The sequence below is a fragment of the Chiroxiphia lanceolata genome, chromosome 19 (assembly GCF_009829145.1).
Source record: "Chiroxiphia lanceolata isolate bChiLan1 chromosome 19, bChiLan1.pri, whole genome shotgun sequence".
Classification (NCBI taxonomy): Eukaryota; Metazoa; Chordata; class Aves; order Passeriformes; family Pipridae; genus Chiroxiphia; species Chiroxiphia lanceolata.
In genome coordinates, this window is record NC_045655.1 from 12,605,345 (window position 1) to 12,628,191 (window position 22,847).

The window sequence follows — 22,847 nt, forward strand, 5'->3', positions numbered from 1 at the left end:
CAAACCCAGCTGATGAAATCTTAGTCACTTGCATTAGAGTCCAAAATTGTTCAGTGATTTTAACATGAAGTAAATAGTCTCTTTACAGAGAAAAATATCTGCCCAATTTAAAAAGTCTGCTCCAATTCTTGCTTCAAGTCACTTTCAAAGCATAAATAACATGACATAGTAAATATACACTGGATTGAAACTCAAAAGCATTGTATAACTATTAATATTGATTCGTAAGTAACTATTATTCTCCTTAAGACTTTTCTCCTCTTGCATGTCACAGACCAAATAAAAAAGACCAGTCCTTAAGACTTAAGGGACAGACATAAGACCACACCACTGATCCTGTGGAGCAAGTACATCCTAATGCACCTCATGTTCTGCATTCTCTGCTATAGAGATAATTCCACAAGGATCAATTCTTATTTGTTGGGGAGAAAGGAGTAATGATCGGATCTCATTAGAGAAAGGAGTTTAGAAGAAAGCAAGCTCCTGTAGTCTTAGACTACTTGGTCTAGGAGAAGAGGGGAAAACACCACTAACCAGCCACCACCCTGTAAGACAGAAACATCAAACCAAATTCAGTTTACAGACGGTAACAGATTTTGTCATAGAGAAGGCCCGTTAAGTCTTGAATGTCTCGTTCTACCCCAATTTTCACATACAACTCTCCATTAGATCCAAACAATGAAATGCTTTTCTTACTCTTTGTGCAGTTTAGAAAGCTGACTGTCAGCTATCTGAAATGCATAGCAATGAATAAAGCAGTAACGTGAATATCTAGATGAGGAAGTGTAGTGTGTTAGGGATTTTTAATTTTTTTTTAAATATTAACATATACTGCCCCCTAAAAAAACACAAAGAAACAAACAAAAAAATACACTTTAAAACCAGGAAAGGCTCAAAAGTACTGCTGAAGGAAGAAAGCATTCTCAGAATGTTGGGAGGGGGAGAAAGAGAAAAGCAGCAGTATTCTCTAGTCCTCAGACCCCCAATCTCCTTCTTGCAGCAGCATATCAATATAGTATTGTACTGAAACAATCAAATACAATACCTGTAAAAGAGCATGTGGAGCAATCTCTACTACAACGGCGTTCTCTGGAATATGCTTCAAACCTTCATGGAATAGCACTGGATTCACTAGGTTGTTCACATGGTATTCTGCAGAAGAATTCCTGGCCAGATCACTCTGCCACTGAGATTCAGGGATAGATGTACTGATCCATCGTGCTGAGCGAGGTTTAGGGTGTGGAATGACCTACGCACAGACAAAGAAGGGAACAGGATAGAGAACAACATGAAAAGCAAAAGCAAGTAGCTCCTCCTTTTTGCAGGCCATTTTTCCCAGCTTGATGGCTTAGAACATCCTTCTGCTTGGGGCCAAAGGATTCCAAACATTAGGTCTCACAGAGGTCTACATGCTCTTCAAGAGATTTCCTCTTCCTCCCGAAGAAAGAAGTCCCTTAAGCTCAACGTCGCCTACACTCAGCCCAGGTGCCCGAGCACAAGCCCCGTGAGCCCCAGTTTGGCAGCGTTACCTTTCTCAGGGCACGGAGCAGCACAGGGGCAATGGAGGCCATGTAATAGGAGTGGAATGCGACGCCAGCACTGCGAACCTCCTTTGCAAACACACCATCCTGCTTCAGTCTGGCTACAAACTCACTCACGGTGGCCTAAGAAGAGGAATATAAGTGAACTAAGAGAAAAGCACACAACATTGGGATCTGTATGAGTCCCTGAACTCCACCCACACCCTTCATCACTTGCCACTTAAGGAGGAGCCATAGCTGGGATGAGGTTATTGCCCTTCTCAGTCTTATAATTTATCACCCACTACACCCATGGCTATAAGAGATATTTTATTACTAGTTTACTGAGGCACTAACATCACTTCCTCTCAGAGTATTTGAGTGTGTAAGTTCACACAAAGCACCATGTCCCCTCCACCACTTCAATCCAGCTCCCCTTTACCAGCAGCTGAGCTCTAACTTAGTTTCATGCTTTCTTCAAACCCGAACTTCACAGATCCTAATTACAATCCCAGTACACACTGTATCAGTTCCATGCTCACCAGAGGCCCTGAAACAGTGACAGTGTCTTCAGAGTTGTGACAGGCTGGTACCACATTTGGAGGACAGCGCTGTTTACATTCCTCCCATGTCAAACCTGCAGAAGGAAGACCACAGGACAATAGAAGTGTTTCTAGCTCTGTGCTTCATGAGGGGAGGCAACCTTAAACTCCACAGTCACTGTGGTCAATTCAGCACTTTGTAAAATGGAAGGACAGACATCCTTTCCTCCCCTAAAAGCGATTCTGCAAAAGCCAAGAATATTTATCCTAGAGCTTTAACATGACATTTATCACAGTGATGTTGAACACATGGACAGAAGGCCAAATCCTTGTACCATCCCATTAATGAATGGGATGGGGGTAACAGCCACACTTTCAAAGCTACAGAATTGGTTGTTTTGTCTCATGTTGCTCTTAGTTTCTAGGAGTCAAGCTCACATGTTCTCTCCCCTGTTCTAGTTTGCATTGCTGAGAGCCAAAAAATATCTCTAAAAATCAAGAAGTCTAGTGGCATGCTAGCTTAACACATGCAGCATCTGGTCATACATTACATGGATACAAGTCACAGGAAGAACCTGAATTCAACATCAGATTATGAAAAACATATTATATGCAGGACTCCAAAGTAAGTTCTTTGGTAAGACTGTAATTTACTGGGTCCTTTGTAATTTTACTTAAATTAAGAAATCTAGGATTGTAACAAGTGATCTAGTCCAACATACTGCATCATACCGGCAACAGCTTTTCTCCTAAGTGTTTCAGTTTTTAATTGACAACTATGTTCAATAAGAAAGAAAAGAACAACAGTGCTACCAATAATAATTTTACTTTTAAACATATAAGTCACTACGAAGCCACAACACAAAGAAAAACTACTGTGTCAAAATTTCACCCAACAGTGGGCAAAGCTATATGACTTACAAAAATACTAGGCAAAGCTTATTCAGGAGAAAGCTTATGCCTAAGTGTTATTAGGCCTAAAGTGCTATTAGTAAGTTCCACTAGCCAGTTGCCCACTACATAACAGTGGCTTACTAGCTTCACGTCTCATTACTCTTGCAGACAATCAGATTTTTTTTTTTAAATACAAAAGAATATATATATATATACACACACACATACACATCTGTGTGTGCATGATATATATCTACCAAGAGTCAAAAACCCTAGTGCTTTAGATTTTCACCTTTTAAAGGTGACGACTATTTATCAGGCCTGTCATTGGTCACCTGACAACCAATCCCTTCATTTCCACTTAAATTTTGGATGGATTACCAAAATTCTGTTGTATTGCAGGACACAGATCACTACCATTTTATCAACTTAAATATTTAATAACCTGTTCTACATCAGAAGAAAACAAAGAAGAGGCAACAGTGGCCAAAATTTTACAGAAATTATAGTTTCCATCAACACTTTTGAGAGACCAATTTTATCCCAATGCCATACAGAAATCAGATGCACTTTCCTGTATTGCTCTTGTGGTAAGGGGATACCTACCAACAGCAGCCATTCCTCCTGGGGGCAATTTGGCCTCTTTGACACATCGTCCCCGCCAGTAAGCAGCGAGGATGGCTTCTTCATGACTTAGGGAATTGTCTGCATAGCCACAGGCTAGTTCTCCCACTGAGTGGCCCAAAATCCCATCAGGTTGCAAACCTGCAGCTTTCAGCATATCAATCTGAGCAATCTGCAAGGAAGAGTATGATTACTGATTCCATGCCCGAGTGAGCAGGTGTCAGGCCTCAAAGGCACACAGCACTAGCAAGTACATAACAAAATGGCTTTTTGGTACAGACATTCTTGGCCTCACTGCCTTCTCTCCCACCGCCCCCTCCCCCCCAACTGTAGCTCCATCCTACTTTCAAAGCAATCTCAAGAATTGTTACGCTGCTCCACTATTGTTTGGACCCCTCCACAATGTAGCTTTCCACTACACTGGAAAATATTTCCAACAACACAAGGTTGCCAAGAATGTTACTCAGGTCTGTACAAAGTTATTCAGGTTATTCAGGTCTGTACAAAGTAAAAGGCAAGACCAGTTTTCCACATCATTTTAAAAGCTTGTCCTCTAGTTTGTAAAGAAACCATGAATCCCATATTGACACTCAGAATTAAAAAGAGACTTGATTTAGCATCACTTAGTTAATTTGCAGAACAAAATTTAGAAGATGGAACGTTAATGGAACGTTGCTCCTTGGCACAAACATTTACATAAAACTTAAAGACGTTCCTTAGTCTCTTAAAAGAAGAAACTGCACTACATATACACAGATACACATGCAAATCAGTTCAGATCTATATTAGCCCAAGCATCTTGCAAATGGCAGAGCCTGAAACTGTCAGAGATATTTCTAACAGCTGCCATTTGCTGATTACACAAAAAAAGCTTCCATTAACTGGTATAATGTGTTACCAGCCAGAAAGACACATTAGCAGAACATGCTTATGTGGATTGAGTCCATGACCCCCTTCCACTAGCCATTTGAGTCTTGCCTGAATAGCAGCTAGTCCAACAAATGCATGGACAGTGTCATCAAAAGTGTTCTCATCCGCTTGCAGAAGCAGGTCTGAGACCTTCAGGCCTGTGTTCTTCAAAGCCTCATCTGAACGCGATATAGACTGGCGGAACAAATCCAACTTCATAAGGCTGAGGCCCATGCCTTTCCACTGTGTCCCCATGCCTGCAGGAGGGGCATGGAGAAAGTGAGCGTTAGTAACGGCCCGTAACAGGATCAGACATCACACACTTGCTCTGGCAGTTAAAGAACTCTCAGAGTAAAACATTGCACCTTTCTAATATCCTCCAAATTAGGCACTGTTTATTATTTTTTCTAGACTTTGCTATCATCAGAAGATAGTTAAGTTGGAAAGTTTTCATAAAATACAGGAAACACAAGTCTCCTAGACACATGGCAGAGTTGCAAAATATCTCCTCATGCTATAGTGGAAAACAACATTAGAGCACAGAATACAACTGCTCAAGCCCCAGATCTACAGAGGAATGGAAAAGCCTGGACCCAGTACTGCACACCTACCTGAGCAGATGTACCAGAGTGGTCTACCAGACGCTTGAACTTGCTGAACCTCTTTGATGTCACTCTCAGTGCCAACCAGCGTGTAGCCCCTGTAGGGCATGGAGGACACAGGAACTGCAGAAATATCACTGAGCAGGCTTACAAATGGGCTGCATCCTCCATGTTTTCTGCCCTCTTGAATGAGTATTTCCACAGCTTCCTGGGTTCTGCCAGAAATTTGAACCAGTCTTGGTATGTTACAACTCTCCAGAGGCTGGTGTTTGTTCTTATTTGGCCTCAGAATGACATGAGCATTAGCACCTCCAAAGCCAAAGGAGTTGATACTGACAAGGCCACCTTTCACTGGTGTTGGTTTACAAACCACCTCCAAAGTGCCATCTTGTAAGGCAGGAATATCTGGATTTGGGGTACTGAAATGAAGATTTGGAGCCCACAGCCCATGTTCCAGAGAGAGAATGACCTGAAAGGAAAAACAGTGTTCTGTGCTCCACGTTGTCTTGTGACAAACATTCTTTTGTTGTTATTGGTTTCCTACAAATGACCATGTAGCATACACTGAAACAGTTCTCTATGTTTGGATAAAGGGACATTTCATAGAATAGCATTATTGATGTTACTGTGGTAGTACCTGTTCCACCTAGGCAAATTTTAAGTCCGTGCAGGAAGTCAGCAGGGAAGATGAGCACAGTAGCTTTAAGTTTAGCTTCCAGACCCTTTTTTAACTGGAAAGCCAGGCAGTCTTGCTGGAAAAGAAGCCTGGGTACTAAGACTATCATGTCTTCCTTCTCCCCTTTCAGATCCCATCCCTTCATCACATTCCACTTAATCCCTCCCCAGTCACACACAATCACAAATGCTCTTCCTTATCACAACGAAGTACTTCTATTTCTGCCTTGCTGCAAAAGAATCAAACTGGAGCACTGCTAAAGGAATTTGCTTGCTGCTTTACACCCATTTGTTGTCTTCTCAATCCAAAAAAGCAGGAACAGCAGACTGGTCAGAATGGGCAGAGCAAAAGGGAGGTACAGAAACAGCGTAAGGAACAGACTATCTGTGCCAAAAAAGCAAGAGCTCCGTTCTCTCATCAGCATCTCTACATACAGCCCATGACACCAAGCCCGCACTCTTCTGTGGCACAAGCCCAGCAAGTCACAAACTACAAGGCAAGTTCCAAACACTCTGTGCTCTGTATATTTGGCAGTTCCTTCATCACCCCAAAATGGTCAGAGAAAGAGATTCTGGTTTGGGAACTGTTCTTCCAAGTTGACTATCAGACATGGCAGTTTACCTGGGAGAAAATCAGAATAAATATACGATTTCAACTCCAGTCAATGTGGTTAAAGCTGCTGTCTAAGTGTTTTCATGCACACTGTCCTATACTTACAATCCTATGCACTTTGAACTTGCTGTTGCTTTTCACTGCACACATATTTTTACTTTTAAGTCTGCCGTGGTTTCTACATAAGTTTGAATGTTCAGTACAGTAAGTGTAGTTCAAAGGTGCAGGTGAGTTTTGACTAAAGTGGCCTTGGCAAGCCCTAGTTTCATTGCTACCTATCCATACAATTAATGGATTCTCTTCAAGTCTGAAATCAGATACTTTCAAGATCTATTTTCCTGACATTTCACATAGGAGCATTTTATGGAATTCTAGAAGAAAACATTTAAAGAAACTGCAGACTTCCCAAGACAGTTACTGTCTAAGAGACACTGGGCTTGTGGTGTAGCAGTGAGGGAAACAGTGCCTCAAACTTATCCTGTCCTGAGAGATCACAGGAACACACTAAACAAACTGCTTATAACATACAACAGTGTGGATTGAGAAGTTTATTTTATGACTCAGTTATCATTCCTTCTATGAAGAATGTGTCAGTTAGAGATTAAAAAAAAAAAAAGTAAACTTCCCTCTACAGACAGACAGACACTGCTGTCTCCATGATTTGCAGATGAGGCTATTCACAGGAAGTTGTACGTATTCAGGTCACAGTAACCACTTTGAAGAGCCTAAAATTGTAGCAGTGGCAGCGTACGTGACTTCAGTTTGCGTGGTTCTATGGTAATAGGCTTACAAACAAGTGTGAACGTTAGCTAGCTCTCTGCTAAGCAGTTTAGCAGCCAGAGCCAATAGATGACTGTCTGCCTAGAGCAGTAGATAGCAGGCTCGTTGCTAAGACAGACAGTTATTCAAGCTGATAGCCTCATCCCAAAGAACTCACCTGGCTTCATGCCAACCTAAGAGAGAAGAGGAAGAAATGATACAACCCCAACAAAAAGCCAGAAGGATCAGCTGCTCTTTTGGCACTGAAAGCCCACACTGCCTCTCATCTGTGGTCACTGTCAACTACTCCAAACATCGAAAGCTCTCCACTTTTATGTGCCTCAAACCTAAATGACTTACAGCAGAGTTCTGTTGGAAGGTCCAGCGTAAGGATCAATGAATGATAAATAAGGATTAACAAAGGGATCCCAAAGCCTTTATACTGAGCAGAGTTATGCTCCTGTAGAATTCAGTAGGAAGGGGGAACTGAAGTGTGCGTGCACACAGCAGAGGGCCGCCTGGGCATTCGTGGTTTGCAGAATAGCCACCTGAGCTTTTGCAAGTATTGGCATGTGGAGTAAGTAGTTATTAAGAAACATCCAAGCTCTTATCATCACAAGTGAAGATTTTACCCTGAATCACTGCAAATTTTCCATAAAACAAAAAAACCTTTAAACCCGTCACACTGTTGTGTTCCCCATTTTCCCATATTTTCTTTCTCAAGCCCCCTGTTACCTTGGCTAGTGCTGCAAGCCCAGAGGCAGGCTCTGGATGACCCATGTTCGACTTGGTTGATCCAATCAACAATGGCTCCCTCTCACGTTGACAGAAGACATTTACAATGCCATTTACTTCCTGTGGATCTCCAACCTAGTATGAAGAGAATCAGAATGGCTATTAGCTAGCACTTCCAAAAGATACCACAAAAGAGAAATTGGAAAGATTATGGTGTTTGGGTAAAATCCAGAAGTGGTGAAACAGAACATATTCTACTAACTGGCAGAAGGGAAAAAGATTTCACCTTGGGAAAACAACAAATAATTAAATGGAAAAGTGTGGCAAGTGATGCGAGGGAAGAAAACATGGCAAACCCAAAAAGGCCATGCTGACTGACCTTGGTGCCTGTCCCATGAGCTTCAATATACTCCACTTCTTCAGGTTTGACACCACATTCCATGTACAAAGATCTGACCAACTGCTGCTGCATCTCTCCAGATGGGAATGTCACACCTAGGATCAAAATAGCTGTCAATTCCTCTCTCTGTCAGGTACTTCCTGTAATGATTTGAGCACTCTTTCAATTGCTTGGGACTATCACATCCAAAAAAACCCCCAAAAAACCAACTATAAAGACTTTTTCAGAATTTATATCATGTCCTTAACACCAAACACAATAAGACTCTCAGGTTCTTTGTAAGAAGAGCAGAGAAGCCAGAAATAAACCTAAAGCAATGGTTTAAACTAGGGTGGAAAGGCACAGATTAACAGAATACTAGGAGATGTGTAGTTAAGCAAAACATGTGAAATTTAGTGTCTCCATAACTGGAGAGCAGGAAAAGTTGGACAACAGTAGGACAAGAGCTTTACAGTCATAATACTACCTAAATTTCTACCATCAGTGCAGAAGTTACTGCAGAGATGTCCTGAGGAAGGTTAAACTAGCAACAGAACATTGATGTTACTTCATACAGTAGAAACCACCACTTCTCTCCTTCAACTTCTTTACAAAATAGGGCCCTGAACTTCACATTATCAAAACAGAAAAAAAACCAAACTGCACAAACACTAAAAAAAACATTTACACACCTAAAGAAGAACCCTACAACTGCCCATTTTTGATGACAAAGACTCACAACTGAACAGTTCTCTTGGTATCTCACTTTTCAGCAGCTCAAGACCTACCTTGCTCCTTAAAGCCATCAGTGTTAATTCCAGCATTTACTATTGTGGCATAGATCCGCTTAGCCATAGATCTCTTGGTCAAAAGAACAACGACAGCAGCTTCAGAGCGACAATATCCATTTCCTGAGAGCAGAGAGAGAAGAATGAGTCTCTAAGTCTGCTCTGCTTTGTAAAATGTTGCAAAACACTACCGCAGTAAGATTATCTCATTCCTGAGCTACCGCTTACAATAGACTCCTTTGAGAATATGACATATCTATTTCTTTTTAAAAAAAAAAATTATGTCCTAGAAAAAAGGCACAGTGCTCATCACAAATGGTAATAGAAAGTTTCCATCAAGAGACAGCTATTTCTTCTCCCCGGTGGCAGAGGAACGAACCACGCAGTGTCAGTTTATTCCCCACATGCAACACAGATCAGGCCCAGGGTATGTCCCAAACAGTGCACCTCAGAACAACTACGAGGCCAGCTCCTTGCTGTACCGAAAGAGTAGTTGCTCATAGACTCCACAATAAGTTTCTCTCATGCAATGTGACAAGCTTGTGTACTAATGCCTTACCTGAAACATCAAAAGCCTTGCAGGCACCATCAGGACTAAGCATACCCAGTTTCATGAACTGCACAGATGTGTTGGGTTTCAGCAGGAGGTTGACCCCTCCAACCAGGGCTGCACTGCACTGTCCATGATGAATTGCCTTAAAAGCGTTTTCCAGAGCGACGAGACTAGAGGAGCAGGCTGTGTCGATAGTTAAGCTTGGTCCTTAAGGAACAGAAAAGGGAAAAAAACCCACCCCTTAATTTTCTAGATTGTTCTCCAAAGATTATAGGATGTGATCACAAGAGAAACATATTAAAATGAACTTAAGAGTTGTATCAGAATATAACAGGTACACTTGATGCAATGGGAGACAAGAACCACCATCTCTGCCTGCTTACTAGGTAACGCATGAGAAAGGTGGGAAAAAATTACGAACAGATTGGCCTTAAGGGCATTTTTTAAAATTCTGTCTCTCCATCAAAAAGAGATTATAGTTTCACAGGCAGGTCTCATCTAATTCCCCATTCTAACAATAGAATGCTCTTCCTGGTGCTACCCTTGCCATTATGTCTGTTCTCTGCTGCTCTGCAAATCAATTCCCATCCCTCCACTCTCTTCAAAACCATACATGGATTGAGCCACATCTGCGCCTTCAATCACATCATTCTGGTGGCTCTCCTACTTCTTCCACTTTACTCAAAAGGAGTCAACTGGTACAGTCAGTTTGTCTCTGGGCTATCTGACTCCTACATAGCTTGATACCAAATAGCAGTCTAAAGGTCAGAAAGGACCTAGATCTTTTTTATGAAGGCCTCCTGACATGACCATCTTTCAGGTGAACACCAGCTATGCCCAGCAGCAGTGGTTGAGTTACAAGGCCTTACAATGAGTCTTATCTTAAAGATACAATATATTTTTTACTTCTCATATGCCTCCTTACAACAGTTACATGCTACTTTCTCTTTCCAAAAGGGGACTACGCCATCATAACCATCCCACTCCTCTACAGCAACTGTGGTACAATCACGCTGAAAGTGCAATTGCTGATCAGCATCAACAGGTTTGGGGGGCACTAACCTGTAAAGTCAAAGAAATAGGAAATCCTGTTGGCAAGCATAGCACGCTGGCAGCCAGTCATACTGTATCCCAAAAGCTCTTCTGGATCTTGGCTAAGGGCTTCGGCAGCTTCTGACCCACTGGCACCAATCCATACACCTGTGTCTGTGCCACGGAGGGTGGTCGGATTAATACCTATGGGGACATCGGAAGGTAGATTACAGTAAACAAACTTATAATGAGGGGCAAACTGGGGAGATATCGGGTACACTGGCACCAGTTCACCAAATACTATTTACTGTCCTTTTCGAGCAGGCCTGCAGTATTGTTCCCTACCTTTAGTAACTTTTCACCTGTTTCAACTGCAGACCTTACAAGTCTTACTTCAGAGTCCATCAGAACTTCGGTATTGGCTTTTGATCAGAACATATTGCACCCTGACAAAGCTTTTCAGCCCAGCTGGGCATTGCCAGAATCTCGTGTAAAAAAAGTTGTATAGACTATGAAAGGCAAAAATGCTGATGGAGAGAAGCTAACAGCCGACTTCCAATACAGAGAAAAGGAGCGGAATGAAGGGGAGAAAAATCACAGCACTTGGAATGTCGTGTGAGCACATCAATATCTACCTCTAGCCACACACAACACCCAGATCTGGTGTACACGACAGAAATGAAAATTCTTAAGGACAAAAAAAGCCAACAACCAGAACAAGAAACAACTTTGCTTAAAAAAACACATAGCAAGCTCAACTGGCAGAAATCTCTGTTGCTTCTTCTCTGTACTTCAGGAGTCCTGAAGACAAACAGAATATTCAGTCTCCAGACTGAGGCTCAGCAGCAGAGGAGCAAGAGTTAATTTTAATAAGTCATACAATCATAGGTTGTCATACAATCAAGGGTTGGAAAGGACTTTACAGATCACCTAGTCTCAAACCCCCCTGCTATGGGCAGGGACACCTCCCACTAGATCAGGTTGCTCAAGGCCTTATCCAACCTGGCTTTGAACACTGCCAGGGTTGGGGCATCCATAACCTCCCTGGACAACTTGTTCCAGTATCTCACCACCCTCACAGGAAAGAATTTCTTCCTGCTATCTAATCTAAATTCCCCCTCTTTCAATTTGTACCCATCACTAGTCAGTACTAGTGAGGTGGTTCCAACTTTTCCCCCCATGTGCTTCTTATGTTCTGATGTGAAACTGATTAACAGGAAGAATAAACTTCTTGGTTCTGTGGATAAGTAACTCAAAAGCTCTTCTATTACTGCCAGTGTTTTGAGAGAGGCTGCTCTTTCTGAAAGCACACTTCCTGGGAAAACCTTCTATAGAAAAAGATGAACCTGGCCAATGGACAGGAATACATCAAGCCATCTTCATTCTTTTAGACTATGGATGTGAATTCTAACCAAGTAACCTTCCTTTTGCATTACAAATTCACCTCTTACAAAGGAATTCTTATGGAATACTAGGGTAGAGCAAAACACAGAAAAGCTCTAGAACTGCTGACTGTTTAAGTGACTCTGTCATACTGGTTGTATCATATGATGCTGGTACAGATTTGCTGGCAGTCAGCACAGATTTCCTGGTTTGCATTCCAGTGAAAACAGCTTTGTTCTAGCCCCCGTACCAGGTCTTTGGTCTCCTCTCTAATGTGATGGCTCTCATGTTAAGAGTTTTCATCACACAGTTGCATGTCTACACCTGTTGCACAGAGAAAATAAAGCATAATTCTCCCTCTTCAGTCATTCATCTGCTCACCTCCATCCAAAATAGCTTCATACGAAACTTCCAACAGCAAGCGAAGTTGAGGATCCATTGTATGAGCTTGTTTGGGATGAACCCCAAAAAAAGATGCATCAAATTTGCTTATGTCCTTGAGCTTTCCATTTCTCTTGGGCAGTCCATAAATTCCTGAGAAGAAAAATTCAACACTGAGTCACAGAATACAGCTGAGAGACAGTTACGGAACGACCACAGTTGATTCCTGATTACACAGGAAACCTCACTGCCCTGTGCAGTAGCCAGAGTGCTGCATGAGCATCTACTGACCCACCTCAACTGGAAATGAGAGTGCTGCATTAACAAAACCAATTGTAATTTTTAAGACTCTCCTGGATATAGCAGCAAAAGACATCTACCTAGTTTAAACACTTTTGCTTTGGCAAGTTGTACCAAGTACATATAGTGTTCAAATCAGTGGTTCCAGTTGGTCCCCAGCTAGAGGAAAAACAAAAGCTGTTTTTGACTTCTGCCAATCACTAGCTTGAATTGGGTAGACATGTGCCTAACACCTCAAAAGGACAATCACACAAAACAGAACATTGTGAAAAGTCATAAATCACAGCACTGGAGTCCCTGTGCTACTTCTGAAACCAGAAAAATGTCAGAGTCATCTTACTGTCACAGCTATCGACAGCAGGTATAGGATTCATGCTGCCTAGCTGCTCTGCCAAGAGTGCTCTTTTCTTTGAAAGTAAGCTACACAGAATTTATAAGGTACTACTGCATGGGACATGACATTACAAAACGGATTACGAGAGACCTTCACAAAAGTGTTCTGTTCTTGAATTTCTTGATCATATATCAGAAGTTAGTTCAGCTCTGGCAGGGTTTTGCATCTCATAAATCCTTTCTTTTCATAGGATAATTCCTCTAAAACACTCGGAACCCAGGGTTCCCAAAGGAGGGACAACAAGCACTCACCTGGTTTCCACCTCCGATCATCCTCTGTGACCATATCAACTCCATTAAGCAGGTTCTCCCAAAACTCTTGCAAGTTCTCAGATTCTGGCAGCTTTCCTGCTATGCCTGCAATCACCACGTCCTCCATCGCTTAACTTCTCCCTGTTGCTGAGATGCATAAAGCAGTAAGACTAGTAGGATTTCACACAGAGGAAAGTATATGCGTCTAGTGTTCCTAACATGTTGTGACAAACAAGTGTATTTGCAGGAGAAACACCCACACAGGAACAGCCCATGGAGTCTCTACTATTAAAAAAAAAAAATTATATCTCAACTAATCAAACAGACCATAAGATCCACGAGGTTGACAAGGATGAGAAGACTGATCCTGAAGGAACATCAGGCTCTTTGAGAACCACCAGCTTCTATATGACAACCAGAAAATGAGTAAGTCTACCTCTACTAAATGCAGAGCCTCTATGAAGTCAGCAGAGAAGAAAGATTAACATGCTGGAGCAGAGGTGGGTGGAGAAATTATGAAATGTACATAATAAAATACATAATTACAAGGCAAACCTAACAGGTAGCAAAACAAGTTCTACAATCATTCCAAAGGTAAATGCTAACTTAAGGATCAATAATCAAAAGATCTGTTGGAGGGGGAAAAAGAAACTCCAGACAAACAAAAATAAAAAATCCCACAGAACCAACTCCCAAAAATAAACAACACAACCTTAAACAACTGCCCCAAAAAACACCAAGCAAGTAAAAAACCCATCAAAAACAAACAAACAAAAAAAGCCCAGAAAAAAAACCCCAACCCAACCCAACCAACTAAAAAGAAAAAGCCCACACAGAGAGGAGAAAACCCAACACAGAGCACAAAGATTACAGCACAATTTAGCATAATTTTAAATGCCCAAATCAAAGAAGTAAGTTTACATCTAAAGAGTTTGCTAATTGGATGCTGCACTGCCACACTGCACATTTAGAGGACTGGGAATGTGGCACTGACTACATATGACAGAGGGTGGTGCTTTAAGTTATGGTTTGGCAGAACAGATCTGGATTACAGATGGGATGAAAAAGCTCAGCTGCTGGCCCAAGAAATTTGCATACAAACCCCCCAATCTCAAACACCACAAAAGAGCCTCTCTCTGAGAACCACCAGCTTCTACATGACAACCAGAAAATGACATAACACAGCATGGCAGGGCACCTATACCAGACCACAACACCAAATGATAGCTCATATATTACACTCCATTATTTTCTATTACACTAAAAATATATTAACAACTAAGCAGAGAGAAGGTAAGTTAACCTGACGTTTCAGTTAAATTCAAATTACAATTTAAGATCCTAAGTAGATAAATTAAAGCAGGGGAGGGAAGGGGAAAATATCCATATATATAGGGGAGGGGTTTAATATAAAAATAAATAAAAGTGTTGTTGCAGGAACCAAAGAGGTAGTAAGCATTCACAGTACTTCCTTAAATAATCCTTCTGGTAAGTAGAGGCCAAATATTCTTTAATGTGTAGGATTTTAAACAAGTAACAACCACAAAGAAAACTAGGTTTTAAACACCTACAAGTCTGTCTTAACTTTGAAAGAAAAAGTTTGCTATGAGAGAGCTGAAGTTTGACTTCCATGAGGTATTATGCTCCATGGTGCCATGTAGGCACTTTGCTTAAGTGGTGCTGGGGCTTGATCATTTTCTCCAAAATGCAGCACTAATGGGTGCTCTCTGTTGAGCACTTCATAACTGTTTTTCCAACCCAAGATGTTTCATTTGGGCATTGTTTTGCAGCCTCTTCCAGGAGTTCCTAATGCTTTCGAGCAAGAAATGGGCCTCTCTTCCATCCACACATTACATGGCTCAGAAAACGTAACACCTTCTGTAGCTGGAAGAGACCGCTGGGGTGTGCAGAAGGAAAGCAAAGCACTCTGCTCAGCTGAGCTCTGGCTCTGCCAGAATACAACACCACAGAGGCTGCCTGATTTCTTTCACCCTTCTTCTTTCCTTCAGCAATTATCTTGATTCAGATCTGTGGAGTAACTGTGGAATTATGCAACACCTAACACTGAGGCAGAAGGGATGGTTACCTCACCCAGTCCATTCCTTCTGGGAGCAGAAACAGAAGCGCTTCCAAAAGGACATCTGGGATTTCTAGGTCCTGTGCTAAACACCCAAACAACAGAAGGTCCATTCCACTCTGCTTGTTCGTTTAAAAAGGGAAACACTAAGGGTCAAATTGAGCAAGGCCCTTACTGAGAAACTAGTCCCCAAAACTTAAGTTGGTAGTAACATGCTCAGTCCACTTTGTGCTGAAGAGAAGCACCACTCACATAAAACTAGTAAGTCAGTTGTATTGCTGGCCTTACCACTGTACCTGTAAAACCCAATCAAGTGCAATAACTCTGCTACACATTCAGAATTTCTGTGCTGGGGGCAGGGAACAAACAGATCTCAGGCACAAAGCAATTCAAGCTTAAGACAAGAAATATACAGGATGATAATTTAATTACAATTAAATTTTATACATCAGCTCTTTGGGTGATGATCTCTAAGGAGATAAATATAATTTCTATTTCAGGGGACTGAGAGAACACTTCTGGGGTTGTTACTTCTCATCCTACATCTTTTCCTCGAGTATCAGAAAAACTCCATCCAGGTACGGCCAACTGACAAAACGTTCCTCTGAGACAGTGAAGTAATAGAATTCATAAGCAAAGAAATTTTGGCCAACATGTTATGAATGTAGTTGAGTAAGACTGTGTCAGAGGTGGATAAAAAGATGCTGCAGTAATCAAAAATCAGAAGAACAAGAGTCAAGAAGTTAATTTTAGCAGGGTGAATGGGTAAGAAGAGCCACAACTTAAAGATTTTAACACACAAAGAACCAGAAACATTTACACTTGCCACAAAGAGCTCCAAAAGTGTACATCTCAGATAAGATACAAAGTACAGATTTAGTAGCAGACAGAAGGGATGATCTGCTGTTGGAAAACAAGAGTGGTAAGAAGAAAAATCATGAATATTAAGTCATCTCTGATTAAACAGTTATTAAAATAGCTGTTATAGCTACCAACAATGTCTTCGGTCTTCCTTGACAGATAATAAGCAGCTAAACCAATTTAAAGTTGATTGCCATTGACCTGAAATGGTGTACTGTATTGTTTTACTATATTAGAGACTTTTGCTGTAGAGCATTTTTAGACTATACACAGTAAGACACTACATAGACAGATTTTCAAGCATAGGGCATAGCACAGATCAAGAAAGCAAATTATTTCTACAGCTGTTTTAAAAAAGATTAGACTGCAGCAAACATACAGAACAGACTGCTCCTGCTACCTTGGATGAGCAAGGTGTTCAAAAGCAACACATTAAAACAGGAGACAAAGAAGACACAAAGGGACAAACAGGAGTCGCCTATTTCTTAAGGCTGTATTTTGCTGAATCCAACCAGACATCTAACATCCCTTTTCCTCAGTTTATCCCTGCTTTTGCTTAAATTGAGTTCTGTGAATTCTCCTCAGACAGCTAGCATTTTTAACTGAGGGGAGAGAAGCAAACACACACCACAACCCACCTCACTGTCAAAATATCAGTCCAGGAGACACCTCAGTAAAGCATAAGCTACCATCTCACTGGATTTACACAATCTTTTTTAGCAATTATATTGTGTTGCTGACTCATTCGGTTTGTGACTGGTAATAACTAACAATCCCTTTTGGTATTACTGACTAGTAACAAACTTTCATCACTTTATACCTGTGCTCTGGTCTACCTCCCACATTAGCCATTTGACAAGGTTGGTTTGTTTATTGGTGCCAGTTCCTTTCTCCAATCATGTTATACCTTCTTAACCTGGTTCTCTACGTATTGGATAACTATTGGCATCATGTTATCGTAATACTATTATCAAAGCTACTCTTAAGTTGAAATACTGTTCTCTATTGCATTTAAAACATTTGTTTTTCAGTCCCTCCCTAATTCAGCACCAAAATATCAATCAAAAAAAGTATTAATCAGAGTTTTCCACCGTGCCTGGCAGCTATACAACTTTTTAATAATAATTTTATCTACTGTTTCCCTACAGAAATAACTGTATGACCATTAAGCTTGTAAGCTTATAAGGAAAATGAGAACAAAAGACAAAGAAAATAAAAAAGTGAAGGTAAAATCTAATTTCTTCCTGCTCATACCTGACTTGCCAACCACCCAAGAGAACCTATTCTGCTGTAACTTGTTCACGTAGGATTTGGTGAGGAAAGGAAGGGGAGAGGAAGGGAAGAAACAGCTTTTTGCAAAGAAACAACAAATAAACCCCTGATGCACACAGATCCTTTTCCTAAACAGGAGCACAATATTTATCTCACTGTTATTTCGATGGCTGTCATCACGGTGGATAGAATCCCTAAAGCCAGCTCAACTACTGTTTCTAGACAGTCCAAATCTTCCTCTTTTTTGGAGCTCCCATTATTGTAAAATGAAACACTCATGACTCCTTCACAGCTTTCTTCAGCACAGATATTGACAAAAGGATTGCTTGATTTGTTTCTCAGTATGATTACATCATAACCCTGGTTTCCTCATCTCTATAATTTCTAAAATTTGTAATAAAAACTGTCCTTACATAGGAACATTACAGCTCTTTACAAGTGAAGAAACCCTTCTCAAAATAGAGGCAAACACAGTTTGGTTTTCATTTTTTGAAAGCATTTGGCTACTATCACTCTGTAGTGCTACAGCGTCAATTTAACGAAGACCTTTCAAATGTCTCTTTCTGCTTCAATGCTGTATTTGTCCTGTTGACCACAAGACAAATGAAACTGGTAGTGTGCATTCATATTAAAATGCTACTACTTAGTGGAAACCCAATATGGTTCAAAGCTGTTATTGGAGAAAAGTTAATTTTGCTTATACAATCAACACAGCTGGTTGATTCCCAAGCATGATGGGGAATCATTTAACAAAAATGATTGTTTAAAAATCTTAGTCCATGTCCGCAAAACATCTGTTCATAACTGCCCTCATCCTCCGAATTCACCTACTAAATGCAGCCTCTCACAATGTTCTGTTATTTTCACTTTGTTTCAAGAAGGGTAGAGGCTTCAGGAAAAGGTGCTCTTGTGGCCGGTGAGGTTTTTTCTCCCGTTTTTTAAGACAAGACATACTCCACTGGTGGTCTCATGGAGTATGCAAGTTAAGTTACACAGCCTTATACCACCTGTTTATATTTAAACATCCAAATACAGCTTTGCTAGGAAAATATGCATTCAGTATCTCAAAGGGCCCTATGACAGGAAGGAATGTGGAATAAAAACCAAACAGGTGCAAAAACAGCAGAAGAGAAAAGACGATCATCCACGTTCCTGACGGAATCACATCATCAATCCATACCGCTGTATGATCATCGAGTTATTTCTGTGGTTGGCTGGTTAAAACGAAAGTGGTAAAAAATAGTTTAGCATTATCTGCGGCACTTTTTTTGCGATAGATTCCCAGTACCTACTGACGAGTGTCCTTTCGCAATACCGACCGCCGCCTCCTCCGGCGCGAGCGAGCTCAGGCCTGCCACGGCCGAGCCTTCGCGGAGAACGAAGCGCCGCCGCCGCGCGGCCCGTGCAGCCCCGACGCCCGCTCGGGGCAGTGCCGGGCTCGAGCTGCGGCAGCGCGGGGCCGGGGCGGCTCAGCCCGCGGCAGGCGCGGCCCCTCGCGCTGCCGCCGGGCGCGCACGAGGGCTGCGGGGCTCGGCCTGCGTCCCCGATCCCGCCCGGCCGGCGCGCGAAGGGTCGCGGCGGTGGGCGGCGGCACGGTCCCCGCCCGCCTCCAAGATGGCCGAGCGCCAGCCCCCACATGCAGCCACCTCCGGGCGGGCGGAGCGGGAGGCTGCAGCGCCGGTACCAGCCACTGAGCGGGGGACTCTCCTCCGCACGGCCGCGCTGGGTCCCGAGAAAGCGGCCGGCAGCAAACAGGGCGCGGCGACCCTGGGGCGGAGGAGCAGAACGTTCCTTCCGATCGCGCGGACCGAGCCCTCGGACCCCAGCCGAGCCCGCGGACCCTCATCGCTCGCCCGGCGTCGGGGGCAAGATGGAGCCTTCCTGGCGCACCCGCCGGGCGCGGCGGCCCGCGGAGGCGGGAGCAGAGGCTGCCGCTTTCCCGACCGCACCGCCGACCGTCCCGCCAGTACCTGCACAGGGGCGGAAGGCTTCGTGTCGGTAAGACTCTGGCGTCAGCTCAGCGCGGGGTCGGGATGCTGCGGGGCGGGCTCTGCGGGCGGACGCTGCGGCGGCCGGTGCCGAGCTGCGCACGGCCGATACTCCGCGCTCTCCTCACTGTCTCCCTCTAGCTCCCACCGCTATTTAAGCAGTCGCCACCTCCGGCGGCCACGCCACATGGGCTGACAGTTTACTCCTCGCCGCAGTCCAATGAGAGCCGGGGCAGGGCCGCCCCGAGTCGGACCCGGGGTGATGCCAACCCCTGCCCGCCGGAGTCGCTCCACGGGAGGAGGGGGCCCTGACCAGTTCTCGGGTCGGACACAGGCGGGTCCCCGTGCCCACGGCACCGGGCCAAGCTGTCGCGCCCCGCCCCGCACACTGGAGGCCGTGGAAGGCTGGGCGCTGCGGGGGTGCCTGGCTTCGGGCCGGGCTGGCCGGGGGCGAGGCAGCGCCGGCCCACCGTGGGCGCGGACCTCTTCGTGTCCCTCTCCCACCTCCCCGCGGGTGTGCACACTGTGAGAGGGGTACGGCCGCGCCGGCACCGTGGCTCGGCGATTCATGCGGAGGCTCGGCGGGCGCCGGTCCAAGCGCGTCCGGATCGCGCAGCACCCGCACAAAGGGACGCGGGGCCGGACGCGCAATCTCGGGCCGGCACCCAATGCGGGGGCGGGGACGCGGGGGCGGGGGCGCGGCCCTGCCAATCGCGGCGCCCGCGCGGCGTTGCTATAGGCGATAAGGCGATGTGGTGACGGCGGAGGGGCGTTCGGGGCCGCCGACAGAGCGAGCAGCGCCCGCTGCTCTCCGGCGGCGGCGGTCGTTCACCCCAGCGGAGCGCGGTGCCGGGGTTACCACAGGGCAGCCGGCACGCCGGCCAGGGATGCTCTGCCCCGTGCTCGGGACCGCCGCGCCGCCCTCACTGGCGGCAGCAGAGCGGGTCCGGAGGCGGCGGGCCCTCCTCGCCGTGCCCCGGTACGCCCCTCTTCCACCGACGGAACGGGGCGGATCTCTCGGCGTGCGGACACCTTTCATCCACTTCCCCAGTAACTTACACACCTTCAATTAAAGCCAAAGAGTCAACGAATTTCAGTTTTCTTCTTTATTGCCTACGACTCTAACACAAAAATATCCTTCCCGCCTTTCGGTCAGCAAACGCGGGCCCGAGCGCCGAGACGCCGAAAGCCCCCGCCTCACCCCTGGTCCCGGGGAGACCCGGCTCCGGGCACAGGCCCCGCTCCCAGTGGCGCCTGCGCTGCCACTTCGCAATACGGCTCCATTCCGACCTTCCCGGGGCAGACCTTTTGCCTTTATCCATATATTCCTCAGCATAACAGTTTTTTAGCCCTTTGATAAGACAAATCAATAATTTACTCTTTTACCTTTTCAGTACTCTTTGATCAGCCTGAATTCTCTTTTTTGTAGGCACTCATTTCTTTGTATCCACAGTAGTACCTTGTTTCCACTCTTCTCATCTGGTTCTTAAGAATCAATGCCCAATTTATTAAATATTTTGATCATAATATATGAGAATTTTCCTGTTGTATTCAGTACACCCTTAGCACAACCTCCCCATGCAGGATCCAAGCAATATGGTCATGTTATTTATTATTATGCATACTCTGTTAATTTTCACCATACAGGGTATGTTCTTACAGTTACTCTGAAACAAACGTACAGTGATTTAAATGCCTTTTTTTTTCTATCACAAGTAAAATAAAATTAAACACCCAAGAGCTATCATCTTCACTTATCTACAGTTGACTTAAGGAAACCTGTTTCTCAGGGAAACTGAATATATTAAAGCTGCATTTCTGGTAAGAGGTCTGCATGACCAGGCATGCCAGGTGACTTACTGGGGTCAGGGGAAGGGGGACACACCACCAAACAACCACAAAAAAACCACAAAAAAAAAAAAGAAAAAAAAACCCTCAGAAAACCCTCAAACAAGCGAACAAACAAAAAACCCCATAAAAACCTGCATAGAAACCTATACAAAAGCATTTCTGAAGTCTGCAGCCCATGAGCTTATATCCATGATGTAAGGAATAAAGAGTAGTGTTTTCCAGGCTTACATGCAGTGTTACGAAGATTAAGGAACAAACTGCTCTTTTACACTGCTTTTAACACCTGTAAATGCACAGAATCTCATACAACTGAACTACTGTGCATCTCCACAGTTATTAAACATGGAAATAAAAATAATTTTTCAGGCTAATCTACAGCTATTAAAAACTTCAGAATTTACACAATGAGTTCTAGAAATAACCAGTGAGTGCTTTAACTGGTGTGATCGGGGCCAAAATTCCTGTACTTGTTAGAAACCACTATGCTTTGAGCTACAGAAAGAGCTTATTCAGGGCCTGGTTCAAGGGAATGCATCATGTCGTTCTGGCTCATGAACAATGTTGAATCCAATGACAGGATTTTCGAGCAACAAAAAGATTTAGAAAGATACTCACAAGGTCTCTCAGGCCTCATATTGGCTTGGTAACATCTCATGAAATTTATTGCAGATTTAGCATCTGATCATAATATCACAGCACCTTTGCACTAAAGCAAAACATTTTCAGCAGGTAGTAGAAAACAATTACTCAAATTCTCAAACTGATTTCTACCACTTTGTCAGATGCCGAGGAGAGCACCTGTTTGCAAGAGTACCAGAGAAGCATTTCTAAAAAGAAAAGTGCTACAGAAAAAAAAGAAACTCATGGGTAAGAGGCTCTCTTCCTTCATTTATCCTGTTTAGATTTTATATGTTTAGCAGCAACTGAGAAGTATTATTCACTTCAGTAATACCACTCACAGACTCAAAGAATCTCTTACGTTGGAAGGTACCTCTTGAGATTACCTAGTCCAAGCCCTCAGCTCCAGGGTCATCTGGAACAGGCTGTCCAAGACCACATCTAGTTGGGTTTTGATTATCTCCATAGACAGAGACTCCATAAAAAAAGTTTTTCATTGAATTCTTCAAGTGTATTTCCTTTACGTAAAGTTCATCACTGTAATATCCCAAGACAGCTCAGCATTACTGGAAATATTACAAAAATACATTCATTACTTGTTTCAATGTCCTGGTGTGTTCATTGCTACAGAGGTATCCTTTCTTACATCCCAACTAACTCAAGTTTCTTTTAGTTTTATGTTTTAAGACTTATATCTTACAGTGCGTCTGGTATGATTCTAACTCATTAGCAGTGTTTTTCACTGCTTTAATGTCCATGCAATCTCATGTCAAGGAAAAATATAATTACTAGTGTGACAATAGAGATTTAATTTTATACTCTCATTATGTCTGAACAAGTGGGAGG

The 22,847-nt window shown here is 43.5% G+C and overlaps 1 protein-coding gene across 1 annotated transcript in view; it reads right to left on the reverse strand.

Moving 5' to 3' along the window:
- The window catches only part of FASN (fatty acid synthase), a 43,320-nt gene extending 23,663 nt beyond the window's left edge, over window positions 1-19,657 (reverse strand). Inside the window, exons 1-14 of the mRNA XM_032706323.1 lie at window positions 19,515-19,657; window positions 13,335-13,481; window positions 12,390-12,542; window positions 10,656-10,829; window positions 9,600-9,800; window positions 9,041-9,163; window positions 8,253-8,368; window positions 7,874-8,008; window positions 5,101-5,560; window positions 4,559-4,746; window positions 3,563-3,752; window positions 2,063-2,157; window positions 1,530-1,664; window positions 1,046-1,249 (exon numbers count right to left, since the gene is read on the reverse strand). Coding sequence (XP_032562214.1) covers window positions 1,046-1,249; window positions 1,530-1,664; window positions 2,063-2,157; window positions 3,563-3,752; window positions 4,559-4,746; window positions 5,101-5,560; window positions 7,874-8,008; window positions 8,253-8,368; window positions 9,041-9,163; window positions 9,600-9,800; window positions 10,656-10,829; window positions 12,390-12,542; window positions 13,335-13,461 — 2,301 coding nt within the window. The 5' untranslated portion in view covers window positions 13,462-13,481; window positions 19,515-19,657. The remainder of the gene's footprint in view (window positions 1-1,045; window positions 1,250-1,529; window positions 1,665-2,062; window positions 2,158-3,562; window positions 3,753-4,558; window positions 4,747-5,100; window positions 5,561-7,873; window positions 8,009-8,252; window positions 8,369-9,040; window positions 9,164-9,599; window positions 9,801-10,655; window positions 10,830-12,389; window positions 12,543-13,334; window positions 13,482-19,514) is intronic.
- Window positions 19,658-22,847: the final 3,190 nt, after the last annotated feature.